The 20,130-nt window shown below is 40.1% G+C and overlaps 1 protein-coding gene across 1 annotated transcript in view; it reads right to left on the bottom strand.

The window, feature by feature from the left end:
• Tprg1 (tumor protein p63 regulated 1) overlaps positions 1-20,130 on the bottom strand; it is a 132,106-nt gene that overhangs the window by 86,464 nt on the left and 25,512 nt on the right. Inside the window, exons 2-3 of the mRNA XM_021210079.1 lie at positions 15,579-15,809; positions 5,735-5,826 (exon numbers count right to left, since the gene is read on the bottom strand). Coding sequence (XP_021065738.1) covers positions 5,735-5,826; positions 15,579-15,800 — 314 coding nt within the window. The 5' untranslated portion in view covers positions 15,801-15,809. The remainder of the gene's footprint in view (positions 1-5,734; positions 5,827-15,578; positions 15,810-20,130) is intronic.

The following is a 20,130-nucleotide window of genomic DNA, read 5'->3' as shown; positions in this document are numbered from 1 at the left end:
TAGCTTGGTAATGTAACTGGTACAGCCTTTATAGCCTTTAGTTCCTTGTGATTATAAAGGATTAGAAATTGACAGTTTCCAGTTTTCTGGTCTTTTTCCCCTTTTAATTATTGTTAGCTGTATTTTCCATTACGGAGCTGTTTTGTAATTCTTATAACATAATTAGACTATGACAAGATGGAAGTGTGGCTGGCTTTGGTCCATCAGCATCACTCACCAGCCCCTCCAGGCATTTGACTATTTTAGCTGTTTCTGAGCAAAGACTAAATAAAGTCAAATGAAGGGCCCTCAGAGATAATGGCCTGGGGAGGGAAAGAGGGAGGTCTCTAGTCCTCTGACCCTCTTCCCTGCAAACAAAAGCCAGTCAAAAAGGAACCCAGACACAAGCACACAGATCGTTTAACCAATTTAAACCATAGCAATCTCTGTGTCAGGAGAGTGAGAAGTCACAAAAGGCCCCAGAAGCGCTGTAATGGAAAGACAACAAGGCTGGGAGAGAGAAGTCACCAAATCAGGCTCTCCTCTGACCTTTAATAAGTCGCTGCCTTTGAACAGGTCATTTAATCTCTGGATTTCTTCATCCATAAAATAAAGCCAGCATCTTGCACGGTCCTGCCCTTGTACACTGCTTGAGGAGAGCAGGTGAGAAAGATGCCCCATGCACTGCAGCTCTGTGCATGGGTGTGGTCCCGAGAGGCAAGTGTGGGGAAAACAGGGCACAGGCTCACTTGTTCTCAGAGTCTCTCTATCTTTAAGTGTTTATTTAAAATCCTTTGCTTTTGTCCTGTGTGTGTGTGTGTGTGTGTGTGTGTGTGTGTGTGTGTGTGTGTGTGTTGGTAAGGGTCAAGGGACAACTGACAGGAGTTTGTTATCTACCTACCATGGGAGTTCTTGGGTTTGAACTCAGGGCGCAAGCACTGAGGGTTTTGCAGCAAGCACCTTACCTACTGAGCCATATCAACCGGCTCTGCCTTTGTTTTATTTAAGGATCTGGTGGAACCAGTCTGAGAAAATTTTCTAAGTCAGTAGAGATGACCTGCACACTTGCATTCACCCCACCAAAGCCAAGAAACAGGATTTTCATTATTTCAGTCATGTTCGATGGGAGGAGCTATGATGGGCTCTTGAGATGTCACATATAAAAGAAGTGGTCCCTTTCCATCATGTGGCTTCAAAGAGAACTCCCATGGAGAGTATTTTAGCCCACCTGATGGCAGAATGATATTCTTTTTTTCAAAGTAGTAACTTTGCTACTATAACTGAAGGTGTCTCAGTTAGGGTTTTATTACTATGAAGAGACACCGTAACCATGGCAACTCTTATAAAGAACATTTAATTGGGGCTGGCTTACAGTTCAGAGATTTAGTCCATTATTGGTGTGGCAAGAAATACAGTGGTATGCAAGCAGACATGGTGCTGGAGGAGCTGAGTTTTCTACACTTTGATCAGCAGGCAGCAGAAGGAGACTAAGATACAAGGCACAGACTTATGCTTTTAAGACCCCAAAGCCTGCCTCCACAGTGACACACTTCCTCTAACAAGGACACACCTACTCCAACAAGGCCACACCTCCTGATAGTGACACTCATTCCCTATGGGCCAAGCATTCACACACATGAGTCTATGGCACCATACTTATTCAAACCACCACACTAGGGTCCTCCTCTGAGCCTGAACTTCTCATCTTACACAGGTGCATCTTTTTTAAGAATGTTATTGTGAAGCATTCACAAGGAAGAACTCTTTACAATGCTGTTGAAATGTTCCTAATTGTTTTTTATCAAATAGCATGATGCTCCAATGTCTTTCCAATCAAAGTCTTTCTCCACCAGAATCTTTCACTCAGTTTTTTTTTTATTTTAAAGAACAATAATAAGCAATTAATTCTGTGTTGTACCCCACTGGTGGTTTGAAAAGAAATGGTTTTAAAAAAAAACCTAAAACAAAACAAAACAAAAAAGAGCAAAACGAACAAATAAACAAACAAAAAAACCCAGTAACTTTCAAAAACTACATGATACCTAGGAACAATACAGGGAAAATGCTGAGATCAGTGGCATATAGAGATCATCAGAACTATAGGGATTATATTCTTTCAGTGTCAAATGCAAAGGCAGTATGTACCATAACGTGTGCTATATTGTAAGCATTCAATTAAACATAATTATTAAAGTATAGCTGTCTTTAGCAAAATGCATGAAATTTTTCAAAAAATGAACAATGGATGTGTTTCTTTCACGAGATTAAATTTATAATGGAATGAACAACATACGGGACCAAATCCATTAGCTTAGAAAAGAGATTAGGCCAGGTATAGTAGTGCAGGCCTGTCAGTTCAGCTCTCTGAAAGCAGAGGCAAGAGGATTAAAATAAAATCAGTAGTTCTCCAGTCTTTATTTTACTACAACCATAATAGTACTATTATTGTCTCACGTTTATCCTTGGCTACATAGGAGTCCCTGTTGCAAACACATAAAGGTGTAAAGAGGAAACCTCATTGTGTTTGTGCAGCTTCTGTGACAAGAACTAAAAAAACAGGATCCACACCCAAGTCTTCTGTTCCATTTTCACTCATTCGGTTCTGACAGGAGAGGTGTGATTTAACTCCACATGCGTTCTACTCTGTGTGCCAGACATAGGAATCCCGTTAGGTTTCATATATTAATCATAGCAAAGTCCTAAGATAGAGACTGGGTTGGCTGGGGGGAAAGCAGGTAATGAGAACATACTCTGGATGTTTTCACTAGTGTGAAGAGCAAGAATCACTTGGCGCCTGCCACTATTAGTGGATCTTCTCACTTAAGATTGAGAACCATCCCTTCCACCCTTGTGTGTGGAAGGAGGAGCCCATCTCCTCTGACTCTCACATCACTGAAGACATAAGCATCTGGAGCACATGGGATTGAAGAGACTCCACTGCCATCGAGCCACACTGTCTGGCACTCAACAGAGTGTTAAGATGTTCATGGTGTTGGCTTAATGGATCTCTTCTAGAAGTACCCACACACGTTTTTAAATGCCCTTTTTTTAGAAGGGCCAAGAAGGAGAAGGAGTAGAGGAAGAAATGTTGAAATGAGTACCATGTTTTCTTTACAACTCTGTAGCCATAAAAATCCCCTTTAAAAAGGATGGCTGTGAGCCTGCATCCTAACAGTCTGCCTCAAGCACTTGTGATATTTTAGCAAACTGGGATCCAAGTGCAGTTTATGGCCCCCTCGCCAGTTCATCCTCCCAGCTTTTTCAGCCATTGTCTACATCCACTTCCCAAATGCCTTCAACTCATTTTTCTAGTATTACTGAATATTATATTCATATAAGTTTAGATTATCATGAGACTCAGCAGAATTAATATGGAAGACAGCTTTACTAACACCTTTTTATTCTCGTTGCTTTATATAGAAGTCTTTCTACAAGAAACAGCCAATCTAAGCTCAATCCCAATACCAAAAACAGTAATTGGACCCATATGTAGAATGGCCTACTCAACCTTTCTTTGTAAACACCCCCCTTTTCCTTCAAATTTGTCCTTAGTTCTGTAGATGATTAACGACAATCCTTGCGGAATGATCTAATTGGACTCTAAGATGGCGTCCTCTCGTGTTTCTTATAGAATACTTCTTCAGTATAGTAAAACTATATTGCCTCTTACACCAACAGTGACCAAGTCAATCCATCATTTTTCTAGAACCAAACCAAGAAGTTACTGATGACTTTTCTTACAAGCAATGAAGTACAAAGACCTACAAAGCCCAGTTGGGTCAGGTATCAGTTTTTCCTCTCAATTCCTAATGCATCCTTCAATAAGAGCCCAGGGATAAACCATGCCGTTCTTCTCCTCCACAGTGGTAACATGTTAATCTTCAGTGATAGTGGGCATGGCAGACTATCGTAGCGTACAGGAGGATGGTTTCTTACCTTCCAGTATAGCCAAGCTGGGAGAGAAGCAGGGAAGACTGTCTCAGCCACAAGCCCAGAACAGGCCCTGTAAACTCACAGCTTCCACCTTCAAAACATTTCTAAAATTTTATATGCAAACTTTCCCACTGACCACCAGAAAAAGCAACCTCCATCAATTGGATGGCAAACTCATACTCGGTTAGTTTTTAAATGTTATCATGACGTTAATGCTTCAAGCAGGGCCCACCAGAGTTTTATATCTGCACTGTTAACATGTTTTCTGTCACTGTCTTAAGTTTAGACAGTGTACAAAGTGATGGACTATGAAATTAAGTTATGGTCTGTGGTGTTTTCCAATTTTGAAAATATTGGTGTAAATATTGTTGTGATGCTGAATTCAAGCTCTCAGGGATTCTCATGCTTATCTTTCCTAACCAAAGCTGACTTATCATGTTGTAGTTCAAACAGAGGCTCTCTGTTTGAATGAGGGATGGAAAGGGGGAACGAATCGTAGATTTGTCCAATTGAATTAGTGAGAATTTCAAATCGTAGGCTTTCCTTTTCATTAGTGGTAACTCAGAGATAATAGAGATGGCTAGGATATAAATGAAAGAAGGAGAAAGAGGAAGGATGAAGGAAATGAGAAGAAGCAAAAGCAGGAGGAACAGAGGAGCAGAGGAGTCCGAGCAGACGAAAGAAGCAAGAGAAGAGGGAGGTGGGGGAGACAATTCACGAAGAATTTTACAAGAACAACTAATTTTGTCCTTCAAAATCACTTCAGTCTCATTTTATAAATAAATACAGGGAGAGTAAAAAGTAACAACAAAAATGTCAATTTTGAAGCTTCTTTTCCTCCAGGTGTGGGAAGACATTTGAAAGAATGGTAGAAAATGTAAAATAATCGGGTCTGATTCTCTTTCCTGCTTGTTGAGGACACCATTTTGCCAGCCTGGATGGTTGGGCCTTCCAGGTTTCCTTCTGGAAACTCGGCACTAGCAGCTTCCATGCTCCAGAGGAAAACTACACATTTCACCCTCCAGAAAGGATTACTAGGTTACTGGAACTCAGATCCATTTCCCAGCTTGAAACCAGTCTTCACCAAACCCATCCAGAACCAAGGTGAGTGTTTTCAGCACACTTTCACACAGCATTATGGGTTCTAGAATAGGCAAGCATCCTCTTTTGTCTTTTAATATGTATCACTGAGTACATGAAAGGTCACAGGGAGTGCAATTTCTAGGAGAGGTCGAAAGGTAATTGTTGCTATGGTAGTACTCATAAGGGAAGCTCTTTCTGCTAAGGGAAACCTTAAGGGTAATGGATGGTATTACACGAGCAATAAAGGCCGTATGCTCTTGATATGTTTGCTTGGTTCTTATCCTAACTTTCAGCAGTGGCCCCCTTCTCTATTCTACCTGATTTCCCTACTATCACAGTCCATACTCTACAAAGAATACAGACTATATAGTAGACTGCATCCATATCTTTTTTTAACCCCTCTCCTCTGCCCCTAGAAGGATGTCAAGTGTAATTACAGAGAACATGCCTGTGATGGAGAGAGATCAGAGCTGGGCACCGAGGAAGCTAATCCCATCATCCTTGAAAGCAGTGACACAGACCCAAGCCATGGCTGCAGTGTCTGGGTGGAGGGAGCAGTCCAGAAAGACAGAGTCAAACCCATCCAGTCAGCCAGCTAAGTAAAAATCGATCTCCAGTTGGAAACATCAGGAAATCACCATATACAAAACCCAGGGGAGCTCCTATGACATGTCCTTCTCCTTTTCTGTTTCAGTGGTGTCACCTATTTCCACTTCCCTTCACACAGTCACATACTCACTCTGTCAGGAGCCAGAAGCCTTGAACAGTCTCCCCAGAAGTCTGTGCTATGTGGTCTTTCAAATCTTCCACAGCAGTCTCAATGGCCCCTGGCTGAGGGGAAGAAGAAATCGTTACACTTAGAGAAGACCGAACACACTCTGTATTTAGGATTAGTTAATAATGGCCACACCTCCTCCTCCACATCCTCCAGGAGGCTAAGAGCGGTTCTTGTATTTGTATATTCTGGTCACTGCCTGGCAGAGAACTTGGTCTTGAACTCTGTGTTTTACTGATAGCTCTTTTGTCCTGGCCAAAAGAATTCCAGATCCTATCTTCTCAAATCCTATGCTTTCTCACTAAAATCAAAATAGCCGTTTTTTAGAAGGACACTCCTTCCAGGGAAATAAGTTTATTAGGAAGCAACATATATATAATTTAAATAATATATATTAGTTAATATGTAAGACTACATATAATATATGTGTGTGTATGTAGACTATATGCATATGTATATATATATATATATATTTATATATATATATTTCCAAATTATGTTAGTAAAATGCAAAAAGTAGCTTTCTGACCTTCAATGTTGCTGACTCAGCTCAATTCTCTCTCTCTCTCTCTCTCTCTCTCTCTCTCTCTCTCTCTCTCTCCCTCTCTCTCTCTCTCTCTCTCTCTCTCCCTCCCCACTCAGTTTCTTAACTTTTGCAAAGCAAGTGTTCCTATTACGATGCCTAGTTCTATGCAGAAACTGGATGACATCTGTTCTAGTAAGGTCATGACCTCCCTTGTTCAATGATTCTTAAACTTCAGTGTACATAAGAGCCATGTTGAAACATTTCTAAGCTATATCTTATTCAGTTTCTGATTCAGTTAGTATGGGTTGGGACCGAAGACTTCATTTCTAACATGTTATAGCTTTGGTAGGAAGACTGCTCTTGAGAAAATACTTCATTTATGTATACTCATGACAACCAATACTCTATAAGCAATTATTCTCAATGCTTTAGTGTACACCAGAATCATCAGGCAACTTCAAAAAATCCTAACCTAAGATACATACAAGTCAATTATATCAGAAACGCAGTGGATAGATACACGAGTACATCTGGAATTTTTAAGGATATACAGACTCTCCTGTAGGGGAATCTAGACAAGAAAAGAGTGGTGGTGCCTCAGATGAGCAATGTGTTAATGATGCAGAGTTTGCTTCATCTCCCCTTCCTGGTTTGTTTTGTACAGCCCAAGCCATCCACAAAAGGATGTATTCCTGAAATAAGGTGAGGGTTGAGTTGTCAATAAGTAACTCTGCAGTATTAACTTGGCTCCTATGACTAAGCCTGTGGAGCCACCGTAATGACATAATGCCTTCTATATCTCTTCCATGAAATGGGACAATAACTTTTATAGTCCAAGGCCCCGATTCCATCATCAGCCAGACAATGGACTCAACGATTTTTCCCCCGTGTCATTGTCTGCAGTTGGTTGAAGGCTGGTCAGAAAGCTAATATTGGTACTCCATGCTTGCTGAAGGCCATGTGTCATAAAATCAGCAACTTCTGGGACTTCAGTCAAAATGCCTAGCACCTGCTGCCAGACAGGTCTATGCTGATGTCACTCATTTCCAGTGACTCTGAAGGCAGGCAGCTTATCCCCCACCCCCCCATGAGGGAAATTCCTGTAATCTCCTGGCTATTCTCAGTTCTCTGAAGCTTATTTCTGTGAGAGGCATTTTGACTCTCCTGAGCCCACTTTTCAAAGTCCTCCGAAGTATAATGTGCTCTTTGATGAGTCAACATTGGTATTTCTCAAACAATTTCTTTACATAATTTTAGCCTCACAAATATAACTCACTTGTTAAACTAATACTTTTCAGAAAAAAAAAGCAGATAGAATTGGAAAGTAATTAAATAAACCTAAAATAAGAATTTTGTTGAATGTTTTTATGCAAAGAAGTCCCCCAAAATATGTGAAGATGAATATAATAATGTATAAAAATTTAAAGCCTTAGTATCTTCCATACCAAAATTGCCAAATCTACCCAAATGAAAAATAATCTACATTTAATCCAGATATACCTCTGTGAAGTTATACTTCTGAAATTCTTGCACATATGCAAAATGGCATGGATGAAGGACTCTCTGAGGCCTTGTTTGTAGACAGCAGTGAATGGGCATCAAGAAACAGATACTGATCAAGAGAGTGTTACAATATGGAACATGTTTGGATAATCTAACATAATGAAAGCTTAGGAGTAATAAAGTATATTGGTCAATGGAAAAAATTAAACAAGAAATGATTAGGTAGGCCCCCTTTCTTATACAGAACTGTGCTGAGTAAATACATGCTTGTTTGATGATACACAGCTAAAGTCATCATAAAAAGGTCTATGAAAAATATTGATGTTTGTTTCCTCAGATGTGAAACCAGGAGATGGAAATAGAACATGCAAGTGATGCTTTCTTATCCACCTCTTCAAAATCTAAACACCAAAAAGTGTGTTATTTATGGAATACTTTGATGCTCTCTAAAGCTCTGTCAATGTTCTCATTGTCTGAACTGCTATTTTTTTTTCTATATAAACATTGTTTGGACTCTTTGAGAAGATAGTGCTGTACTTCCTCCCCTTTTAGTTAATTGACATTTTTTATTGTTTTAAAATAAAAACATGTGAATCTGATAATTTAAAATAAAAAAGATAAAAATACACATGTACTAAGGTCTAATCTCGATCGTCCTTATGACTATGTAGAATCCATGGTAAGTTGTCTTGGCACTCTTCATTAGTTGATTCATTGGTTAGATTGTTTTGATATTTATTACTGTAACTGAACTGTTATTGGGAGATACCTTGAGGTCTTGTACATTAACCAGCAACTAACACCGGATTATGAAAGACTTTACCTTCATTCCCACTATTGATTATATTAAATAAAAGGAAAATGGCCATACTAGAATTCAAGGAACAAATGCTTAGTGCAATCAAGCACTTAGCTCTGAGACTGCATTCTAAGACAAACACGAAACTATGATCAAATGCAGCACCTCAAACAACACAGTGGCTCTACTGTCTCTTCCATTTTAGCTCCGGCAAAAATTTTAGTTCCAGGCAAAGCAAACCCTTTTGGGAAATTCCAGACTTGCCTGTTTGTCCCCTTGCATTTCCATCATCTAGACAAGTCCCCAGTCAATGCTGACCCAAACAATACCCTTGACTTTGTCAATGGTTTCCATGCAATAAGCTCCCTACCCCCCTGCGAAAAAAAGAAGTAGCTGTCTAGGAAAGACGACTCTTAGAGATTCTGGCTCTCGGGCTTCTTGTGTAGCTACTATGAAGGCTAGATAGAAACCATTCTGTAATGAATTCATAAGTAATAAATCTAGCTGAAAATCTTCCATAATGTGTAAAGGCCAAGCACATTTTTATTTCCTTGAAAAAAAAATGATGAAAATTCACCTTGTTACAGCATTCCTGTGGTTCGGCTCTCACAAAAGAATAAATCATCTTTATGACAATCCTCAAGGAGTTTCAATACAATGGAAGCTGAACAACCTCTTGCCCAGTGAGATGTTTATTTTCTAAACTAAATGGAAGCTCACACAGGCAATAACAATAAAACTAATAAATGTATTTGTTCCTAATGTGAGGGCAAGTCACTAGGAACCCTCTAGCAAGAGAAGAGGGAAAGAGAGAGAGAGTACGAAAGCCAAATTAGTGTCATGGAAGCAATGACATCTCACTACACAATGGGAAGTCCTGAACCTGCTTATTAAAGTCTCGCTGCTCACAATAGAACACAGGCTATAAAAAGGCCATGGGGAACCATTAATTAAATATTAAAAGATCAAATAGTTTTAGTCCCATTAGTTTGTATGTAATTTACATTCTCTAGTATAAATTTAGAGATAATTCTCTATCTCGAATAGCTTTCAACTTTCTGATAAGGTATCTGCAAATACAGAGCCCTACAGGGAATTTAAAAATATCTTTCTCCATGTGGGGCTAAGCATTGTTCTTTTCATAAAAAGCTGCTTTTGAACATCAGTCTCCATAACTAAGATGATTATCATAATATACCTCAAGTTATTAGCCTTGAGGGATACTTTTGTGCAGAGAAGGCATGAGGCCCTTTTTAGATATGTCTAAGCAATAATAGCAGATACACTAAAACGAGAGAAAAGGGTTGCAAATGTAAGGAGAACAAGTGTTTTAGACTTTCATTTGGGTGACCTCTTACCCCGGTCCCAAGGTCACGGGTTGTACAGTGGCAGTATCAGGACACCTGCATTGCAAGTGTACTTCTCAGGCCTGGAAAGATACTAGGGATGCTGGTGAACCATGGGCAAGTAACTCTTCCTTCAGGATCCTTAAGAAGTTGACAGGCAACTTCTCAGGTTTCCCTTTCTCTGAGAAAAATTCTCCCAAACTATGCCAGAAAAGCATAATGTTTATATATAATGATAATGACCAGCAAACCACAAAGGGAGTTTAAGAGGTCAATAACTTATTTTATAATCTGGTACTTAGGCGTGTGATATAATATCTGATGTTACGATCCTAAAATTTTCACCTATTTTTCAAGATTTCCTAATTCTATGTCAGTCATTTCTTTGAAAATCCCTTTTGAAACTCACAGCATTGGATCACTCTTCCCTTGCTATCCTTGAGTATCAATTCCTGGCACCTGAAAACCTGTGCTGTGTTATCATAGAAAGCCAATGAATACATTTCGTTCCCAGATCAGTGATATGAACAGAAAATATTTTCAATATCCAGCTAAAGTCAAACACATGGTAGTATATATCCTCTTTGTGAGATGCTGTGGAGCTAATAAAAAATGATGTCCCAAAATAGTGTATCCATGTGAAACAACATTTACCATAGAAACTCTAATTACATACCAAAATTTTATATATGTAAAACAAAACAGAAATCCATCCACAAGTGTGTAAGAGCCCATGTAATTCACTTTTTAGTTAATATTGAACTGTGACACTACAGTGACCTTTATGGTTTTTAATCTACATTTTCTAATTTTTTTTTTAATCAACAAACTACTTCTTGGGTGATAACCCTAAAGTCTTCCAATAAAATCCTTCAGAAACAAATCCTTCCACTTACTTCCTCAGTGCTCTTCACAGTTTTCAATGCATGGATTTTAAATTCTTAGCCCGGAATCTGTTGACTTGTCTGTGATTATGGCATCAAATCATAGTACTATAAATAGGTAACTAGGAAACTAGTTCTAGCCCTAGGGTTTCTGTCTTGTAAACTCTTGGGAAAAGTGAAATCTCAGTCACTATTGTGTTACCAAGCAAGAGTCATTTGAGCAAGTGCACATCAGCATTGGCAGAACACTTACAGAAATGCAGAATCCAATTTGTTCACCAGCTGGACCATGACATCTGAGATCTCACTTCAGATCTAAGAAGTCGTCACATTACGGTGACTCTCACACATCTGAAACCTCAAGTGTTGTGATCTTGCTTAATTATTCCTTGAGAAAGTCAACTATCCTCCTCTTTGCTGCCACAGACCCTTCTGTCAACAGTTATATCTCACCCTAAGGATCATGGTGAGGTCATAGGCACCTTGCTACCATTTTTATGACTATTTATAGAATTGTGAATGTAAGCAAAAATAAGCAAGGGGAAGTACTGAAAGTAACAATGTTTGAAATGTTTATAGATGTGTCATATACTCTATGAATATTGGCAAAGTTAGCTCTTTTAGGGTTCTACACAAAATTTGTGTTTCATTTATATTTTTCGGGTGAAGAAATTGAGATTCACATATACATACATTCTCTCATTTATTTTTAAAAATGTTTGTGGGATATTGTTCATCCCACAATATATAGGGATGTATGTATTGTAATCGAACAAAAATCTCTGTGCTAAGTGTAGGTTACTTCCTATAGAACTTTTGACTAGGTTTTACCCTGAGACTCACAAAACAACATGGGGTATAGCCATTATTCTTGGTCACCTACCAGAAACTGATGGTAAGAAACTATTTATGGCTAAAGGCATCATACACATTGGTCATGGGACATGATTCTGCATTGGATCAAGCCAATCGATGTGTCAGCACTCTCAAAGCCCTGTCCCTAGCTGAGGAGTTATCAGCAGTTTCTGACTGTTAGAAGAGGGTCAGTCTTCTTCAGAAATGTGGTCCATGGTTGCCCATGCCCATTTGTATGTTCTTCTACACCCTAGATAGATACAGGCAGCGTTAACCAAACTCAGTGGATTATAATAATAGAAGAAAATGAGTGAGAAGGAGAAGGTGAAAGGAAGGAGGAGAGAGAGGACAGGACATGTTATGGGGTATGTATAGGGGTCACAGAGGATTTGGAGGGAGAGTCAGAGAGTTGACATAATCTAAATATTCATTGTATTTGTGTATGAAATTACAAAAGAATAAATTAAGAAACTTATTACCTGTGGCTGCTTGTATTATTTTAATATGGGTTCCTGAATGTAAGATACTGAGGAACCCTGCCCCCAATTGGTTGGGATTGGTAAATAAAGATGCTGGAAGCCAATGACTGCACAGTGCAGATAGAGGTGGGAATTTAGGATTTTCATGGGCTTGGGACCAAGAAGGGAGAGAAGAGAGGAGAAATAAATCAGCCATGCTGGGAGAAGTAGAGGAAAGATGCCACGCCTGAGAAGGTTCGGGGCAGAGATCATACACATTATGTAAGAGCCAAGCTATAGTGGCCCAAGAGAGCTGCACAATGGACCCAGGGCAGCAAAGATGGAATATAGGATTTAGTAATAAATAACTCTGGAATATTGGAGGGAGATAGATTAGCCAGGTGGTGGTTAGGAAGTGACCCAATCATTAAGCTGATTAAGGTATATCAAAATATAAAGGCTGTGTGTTTGTCTTTCATTTGAGAACGCAGAACACTGGGGGTGGGGCATCATGGAAGGTGCAGCTGCCAGGATCAATTTGACTATTTACTTGAGTACTATTATAATAAACTAATCAGCATTAAGAGGCAATGGATTATTTTTTCACAACTGTATCTTCATTGTTCTCCCACTTGTCCATGCACACTTATTGCACACTCATATTTACACAATGTTCTGTACTCTACCTGCTGTTTGAAAGGGAACAGGATGTCCTTAATCCTCACAGACCAAAAAAGCATCTCCACGGTGACTTAATCCTGTTTAAGACAGTTGTCATCAGAAGCACTTGAGAACCTGGGTTTGTTTTCCATAGGTCTGATGAAGAGGGTACCATCGTGTAAAGATTTATATAAATTATAACTTTTATATAGGAAGAGCAGTGCATGCGCATCACCTAGCTGAAGCTCTTGCACTAGGCTCAGGTGACCTCATTTGCTTGACACTTGTTCACTTTTTTTTAATGCATATTTATATCTCACATATATGAACCTTTTGCCTGCATGGAAATGCACCATGTGAGTGCCCGCTGCCTGTGGAAGCTGGAAGAAGATGTCTGATCCCCTGGAACTGGAGTTGCAGGTGGCTATGAGCCACCATGTGGGTGTTGGGAAGCAACCCTGGATCTTCTGCAAAAGCAACAAGTGCTTTTAACTATGATGTAATCTCTCCAGCCTCCTGTGTGTTTACTCTTAAGACAAAGACAGTATGGTTTCTCTTGCCTGCTTCACTGTGTAGTACGGGGCCATAGTTCTTAAAGAGAAGCTGTAAATATCTACTGACACAGGTAATAGCTTTGGGACTGTGTCAGTTCATCTAAACAGGAACTATATGATTTAGATTTCCCTGTATGTTTCCAAATGGGAGTTGGGCACAGAGAAATTAATTTTAAAAGACAAACATGAAACCAATTGTTTTACTTATTGAAGATCAATTCAATTCACTCTGCACTACAGCACAGTTAAGAAAATTACTGCCCTGGCTCGCTTGCTGGCAAGGGGCAGCATAATTACCAACATCTTCTTTCATTACAGTCTGACTTCATCCCTAAGATTCTCCTATACACAGTTCATTGGCAAAGGCACTTGCTTCTTAAAGTGACTTTCCATTAAGATTATGGTGGTAGAGGTTGGTGGCAGTGGTCAGTTTTTCCTCATGAGTTCTCCTTGTCAAGAGGAACTCTTTCAGTTTTTCCATGACGGTATTCCCTGTTCCTATTGTAGATAGCCAACTGGTCAACCTCTGCCACCTTCAGGACTAACTACCATGAGAAGCAAAGCAAAGATCTGAACATAGACTGTTCATCCTGCTTTCATAGCTGGACCAGCTCCAATCACCAGGACCTTATGCTGAAGCTCAGGTTTGTACATTTCCATCAAACCATGACTTCTTCCATATCTAGATCCTAAAACTCCAAAGGGTGCTTATATTTCATTTGCAGTTCCATCTCCACTTAACTTTGCATATTCAATAAAGTTCACATATTTTGGAAAACAGACCATATGCTTGACATATGCAAAAACACTCACACAAACACAGATAACATAGCACCTACCAAAGTGCCTTGCACATAAGAGTCTTCGTGATGTTTAAACACACACATATTCATACCCACTAACACATTCAGTTGCTTTAGTTTGAACTTTATCTTAAATGAAAGTATATATTTAAAGTCACTAAACCAGAATTCATTCAGGTTTATAAATTGCCTCAAATTCTTAACCTCCACTTATTTATGATATTGGACTGGAAAATATATTTTGAAAGGCCAAAAAGATGAAGATAAAAGTTGATACACAAATCAGAGAACCTGATCATGATCTCCAGAAACCAAACACACACACACACACACACACACACCACACACAAACACACACACATATACACACACACATACAAATCTCAATACTGTGGGGCACATATATAACTCCAGCATTCTTGTTGTGAGGTGAGATGTAGAGATGAGAGAATTGGCCAGAAGCTTTCAATCTAACTAGTCTGGAGTATGCATCATAGTAGATGAAAACTCCACAAGAAAGTTCCTGTCTCAATGAGTGGAAGATGATAATCAACTTCCAAATGTTTTCCTCTGCCCTGATATACAAAAGCACACCCACATGTGAAAGAAATGAAGAGAGACAGAGAGACAGAGACACACAGAAAAAGGTTTTGTCAACAAAAAGGTGCCTCGTGTATGCATGAAAACTGTATTGTCATGTCATACTCTGGTCCTGTACTTTTCCTCCACTAGATTATGGCTGTTGTGTTAATAAGAACTTAAGAGAACTGCAAAAGATCAGTAAGTATAAAAAACAATCAACAAAGAAGTAATAAATCCATGAAGTACTCTCCACTTGATCCAAATGCTAGAAATAAATTAGAGTAGCCTTTTACGCTGGTATGTAAGCCTTGTCCATTTACTTTTCTGGATTCAATGTTCAGGTAAGAACTCTGAGCCCCACACTGCAACTGCAGACAGAGTTTCAATTTCAAACCTTTGCTTCCATAATAAAACCAGCATCCTAGCATCCATCCTGAGATTCAGCTCAGCCTCCGAAGCACATTCTACTTAACAGTCTATGTCTTTCTAAAACGACGAGGTCACAGCTTTACCTTCTAGCTACTATAGTTCATGTTCTCTAGATATTAAGCATTAATTCTTAGAGACCAGATTTTGCATACCTGTACGAGTGAAGCCAAAATACAAAGGCCACAGGAATTGAATCTCTTTGATGCTATCTGAGATATAAAAGTTGACGGGTCTGGTTTGTCTGAAGTTTATAGTCTTCATCCATACAATGGGAATAAAGATAACTACATGAGGATCATGGTGTCTATTAAAAGAGGTTTATAAGATGTAACCCTTGATCAAATTCAATACAGAGAAAGTGGTAAGATTTCAAAAGAAATTTTGAATAGAATTGAAATTATGATTTTACCCGTGTAACAAAGTACTTCCGTGAAACATAGGGCTGGCGATAAGGATTGGGGTACAGTGTTGCTTTAGTCATACTCTGCTGTCTTGAAATCCTCCTTGATCCTGGGTCCTTGCCTGAATTCCCATCCTTTGTGGACAAGTGGTCATTTTCGGAGGGTTGGTCCTCTTCCTCTTGCTTCAGAGACACAGGCTGGAATCCTTCAAAGCTCCCAATTGTTGACATTTCTTTAGCCTAAAACAATGAAATAATCTTTTCATCAAATGATAAAGCATCCCACCCATATCCTGGCTGAGGAAAAACAGGTGACAAGGAGCAAAAGATCTTCCCAAAATGGAAACAGTCATACTTGAATTGGACAGAGGCACCAGTGGATAGTGTAGGAGCACTGTCATCTAAATGCAGGGCCTTTACCAGGGAAGGGAAGTAGAGACTCTCAGGACTGAGAAAATGAGGCTGTGAATCTCCCCTTTTCCTCAACTTTAATACTGGAACAGAAACTGAACATAGGAAATGTAGCATGAAATTATTGCCAAGTAATTTATCTTTGTGATTCCCTGGCATTTTTGTCTAAAACTCTACCTACCTGGTTTGTATTTAAGAGGGAAAAACAACAAGAATGTATCTCCTCATCAGCTCCAGGGAGTGGTGTGAGAATGTGTGTGGTTTGAGTAAGAATGGCCCTCATAGGCTCATATTTTTGAATGCTTGGCCACCAGGGAGTGGCACAACCTGAGAAGGATTAGGAGGTGTGGCTTTGTTGGAGTAGGTGTGGCTTCGTTGGAGGAAGTCTCATTGGGGGTGGGCTTTGAGGTTTGAGAAATCCAAGCCAAGTGAGTTACCTCTTTCTCCGTCTTGTCTGTGGATATGCTGGAGAACCCTCAGCCACTTCTCCAGCACCATATATATCTGTGTGCTCCCATGCTGTCTACCATGATGAGAATGGACTAGATCTCTGTAACTGTAAGCTAACCTCCAATTAAATGCTGCCTCTTGTAAGAGTTGTCATGGCCATGATGTCTTTTCACAGCAACAGAACACTGACTAATAGGATATAAACCACCTGGAACTGTCATATTTTCAAATCGAATGTTCTAATTCTAACATTTTATTTTAAGGAAATGGTTCAGAAAATTTTCCAAAGATACATACACATACTGAAAACCTTGTATTACATTCTTTGATAACACCATTATGTCTAGTAGATAAATACTGTATGTAATAAATAGCAATGTTAAGCATTCTTACAACCTTGCATTTAATATAAAATAATTTAAATAAGACAAGGATTCTTCACTGGACAAATGAAATGTATGTCAAATACAGTGCAGCTCTTAAAATATGAATATATACTTTACCATAGAAAGATGTTCAAAATATATTTTTATTTTTATAGAAAAAGAAAGTTATCACACATGAGTTCTATTGATCAGTTGTCTTAAAATCACTCATAGAGAAAGAAAGGAAATTTCACACAGGTATTTTCCTATGTGTATACATATACAAATGTCCACTATTTAAAACTGAAAATATAAAATGTTAAAAGTAGTTAGATCTTCATAATGATGTTGTGGTTACCTTTCTCAATTCAGTTTCTGTGTCCCTGGATGCTAAGAAAGTAATCATTTAGCATTTAAATAAAAACAATTTCTATTTGTGAAATGTACTATTTTGTTTTTCTTTGCTTTGTTTATAAGGACAAAATAGAAGGCACATGCAGACCTGTAAAAAGTCTGCCTGATCGATCTGGTGATCTCTTTTCTAGCAGAGTAAGAAAGCCACACGGGGACATTGCCTATGCCTAGGAACTCTGTTCAGTCATCCAGTCATCCCTACAGGAGGCCAGTTACTAATGTGTCCTAGAAGCAGGCTTCATGCCTAAGTTCACCATTAAGAGTGATGTCTTCGTCTCAGAGCTGCCTCTGTGTTCTTAATCAACTAAAAGGCAGCTTTAATTCCATTTCCTCAGTTCCTCTGAAATGCCAGAGAGTGGGGTGGGGGAAGCCTAGTTTGCCAGCATATTTTCACCCTTTAAAATTGAGACAAACCAGAACATTCAAGAGAGGTAAAAATAGCATGATCACACAGCGTTGTAGAGAGCCCTTTCCTCCTAATTGAAATATTGTCTGTGGGAGGAAGGAGAGAAGCTCACACAGCCAAGGCTGAGGAAGCTCAGCAAGTTACAGGAGTCACAAGGCTCCTAGCCAAGGTTTTATAAGCAGGAACAACACTGGGGGAGGGGACCGGACCCTCCAGCCAGCCAAGCAGCTTACAAGCTCTGCAGAGAGCTCTGGGGAGGCACCTTCCAGTTAGGGTGGGCTTTGATGATGCAGCTGCCTTTGAATCAACTATGCTCCTGTTAAGTAAAACCTCGCCGCCTGTAGTGCTATAGGCAATCATCCCAATAGACCTCACTAAGTTAGTAGACTTGCATGGAATGACTTATCTGGTCAGCTGTCCACGCCCTATTGGAGGTAAATAGACTTCGTTCACATCTCTCCACCTAAAGTAACACATGTGCATTGCCTAAATCCAAGCAGTTTAGCTTAAGATGAAGCTATTAGCAGTTGTGTCAGGGTGGTAGGAGTAAACAGAACCATCTCTGGCAACCGTGGATGTCACTTTGAGGGAGATGAATTCAGTAGAAAGTACAGTTGGTTAAACTTATGGATTGCCTTATGCAGCTCCCATTCCAGTTTGTGTTAGCTGATCCTCCTAACCCTGTCAGTCACAGTCTTGTTTACTCTGGACACATCCCCCTGAGGATACAGAGTAGAGAAATACCACCCAAGACATACTTGGCAGTACTTATGGACATGCTCTTGAGTCCAGGTTGCCCGCCATAGGCCTTCCTTGACTAGTCACAAGGCATTTTAAAGGTAGGTACACAAAGGCTGAAATTGGGCTTAGAGAATAAAAGGGATGGAGAAGCAGAAGAAGGGGGAGAGAGGGAAGAAGGAAGGAAGGGAAGGAGGAGGGAGGAAGGGAGAGGAGAAGGGAGGGAAGGAGAAAGGGAGCAAGGGAGGGAGGGAAACAGAGAGACAGAAAAAGACAGAGACAAAAAGACAGAGAAAGAGACAGAGAGAGGCAGATAGACCAAGAAACAGAAGTGCACTTTGGCTTTGCTAGCGGTTCTGTACTCTATGCACGCGGGTTGGCACCTCCTTTACAGTGGGTGTTGGAAGAAAACGCATTTCCAAAGTTCTCATGAAGGAAGGTTTGTGTCACTGGGAAGGGAAGCCTGCTTCTGTATTTGTGCACTCTGTGAACACACTAACAACAGACATCTGCTCAAGGCTCCTGTGCCTGGAAAACAGAGGGAGGATTTAATTAGCACCACTTCCTCTCCCCCAGGCTGTCTTCTCTGGAAACACTTGGGGAAGGCAGCACTCTGAGCTCTCTCGAACTGTCTGAGATCCAGGAACTGAGGAAACTCTCAGCTCCATTTGCATTCTTCAAGCCTTAAACCTTGGAAGCTCAGCCAGCCTTCTTGGTTGGAACTGAAGTGCTCAGCAACCATCAGGGGATATTTCCAAGGTCAAGGAATAAAATTCTTCAACAGCCTCCCTACTCAAGGTAGAGGAGGGCATCTCATTTGGTTCCTCAGCCCTAACAACTACCAAGTCAATAGGAAGAGTCCTCTCCTCACTGCTTAGAAACACTGTATACACTGAAGTAGTAAAGACACAGAAATCAACACCACGACAACTCCCGCCTAAATCAAAGGGCTCATTGCTTCTGCGGTGCAAATTCTGCATGGCAATGGACTTATAGAGAGAGCCACTAAGAACTGGAAAGGATCATCACTCTCTGATGTGTCCTAATAGACTAATCTCACCCTTTACTACTCGAGTAGATGCAGCACAATGTTATAGAGAGGTAAGTATCCACGGCTTAGAAAAAAATCGTGATGTGGTAGCCACTGTCGGCTAAATCTCCTCCCGGGAATTTGTGCAGTGAAGATCTCACCTAAGAAAGAAAGGTTTACGATATTGCTTGCTTATTCTGGGTGGAACTACTTAAACACTGAAGAGGTCAGCACAGGAACTTTGGAAAATTCCACCAGACCCCTTCCCTCCTGGAAGAGAAAGGTCATAGAGTAGATAGGCGCCACTCTCCTCTGGAAGGGAGAGGATAATTACATTCCTCAAACCACAGGGGGACCGGACCTGCAGATGAGGGAAGCCCAGAGCACATAGACAGGTTCCTTAGGACAGACTGTTAACCACCTGCAGATAAGGGACCCCCTTGCCTCCCCATTCCCTAAGAACCAATCAGTTTAAAAGTCACACTGTTCTGTCAATCACATTGTGCTTAGTTGCTGATGTTCGATTCTGCCCCTAGAAACTGTATAAAAACTCACTGACTGGGCCACCCGGGGTCACCACTTCTCCTTAGGGTGCAGGATAACACCAGTGGGCTGGAACAATACATTCCTCTTGCTTTTACATTGATCCCTGGATCTACATTGTTTACTTGGGGGTCCCTGGTAAGTTAAGGCTTGTCAACAACACCTAATAGTCGAAGACATCTACCAACAGACATGAAAAATAAA

This window comes from Mus pahari, chromosome 12 (assembly GCF_900095145.1).
Source record: "Mus pahari chromosome 12, PAHARI_EIJ_v1.1, whole genome shotgun sequence".
Classification (NCBI taxonomy): Eukaryota; Metazoa; Chordata; class Mammalia; order Rodentia; family Muridae; genus Mus; species Mus pahari.
This window is presented reverse-complemented; position numbering and strand designations above follow the sequence as displayed.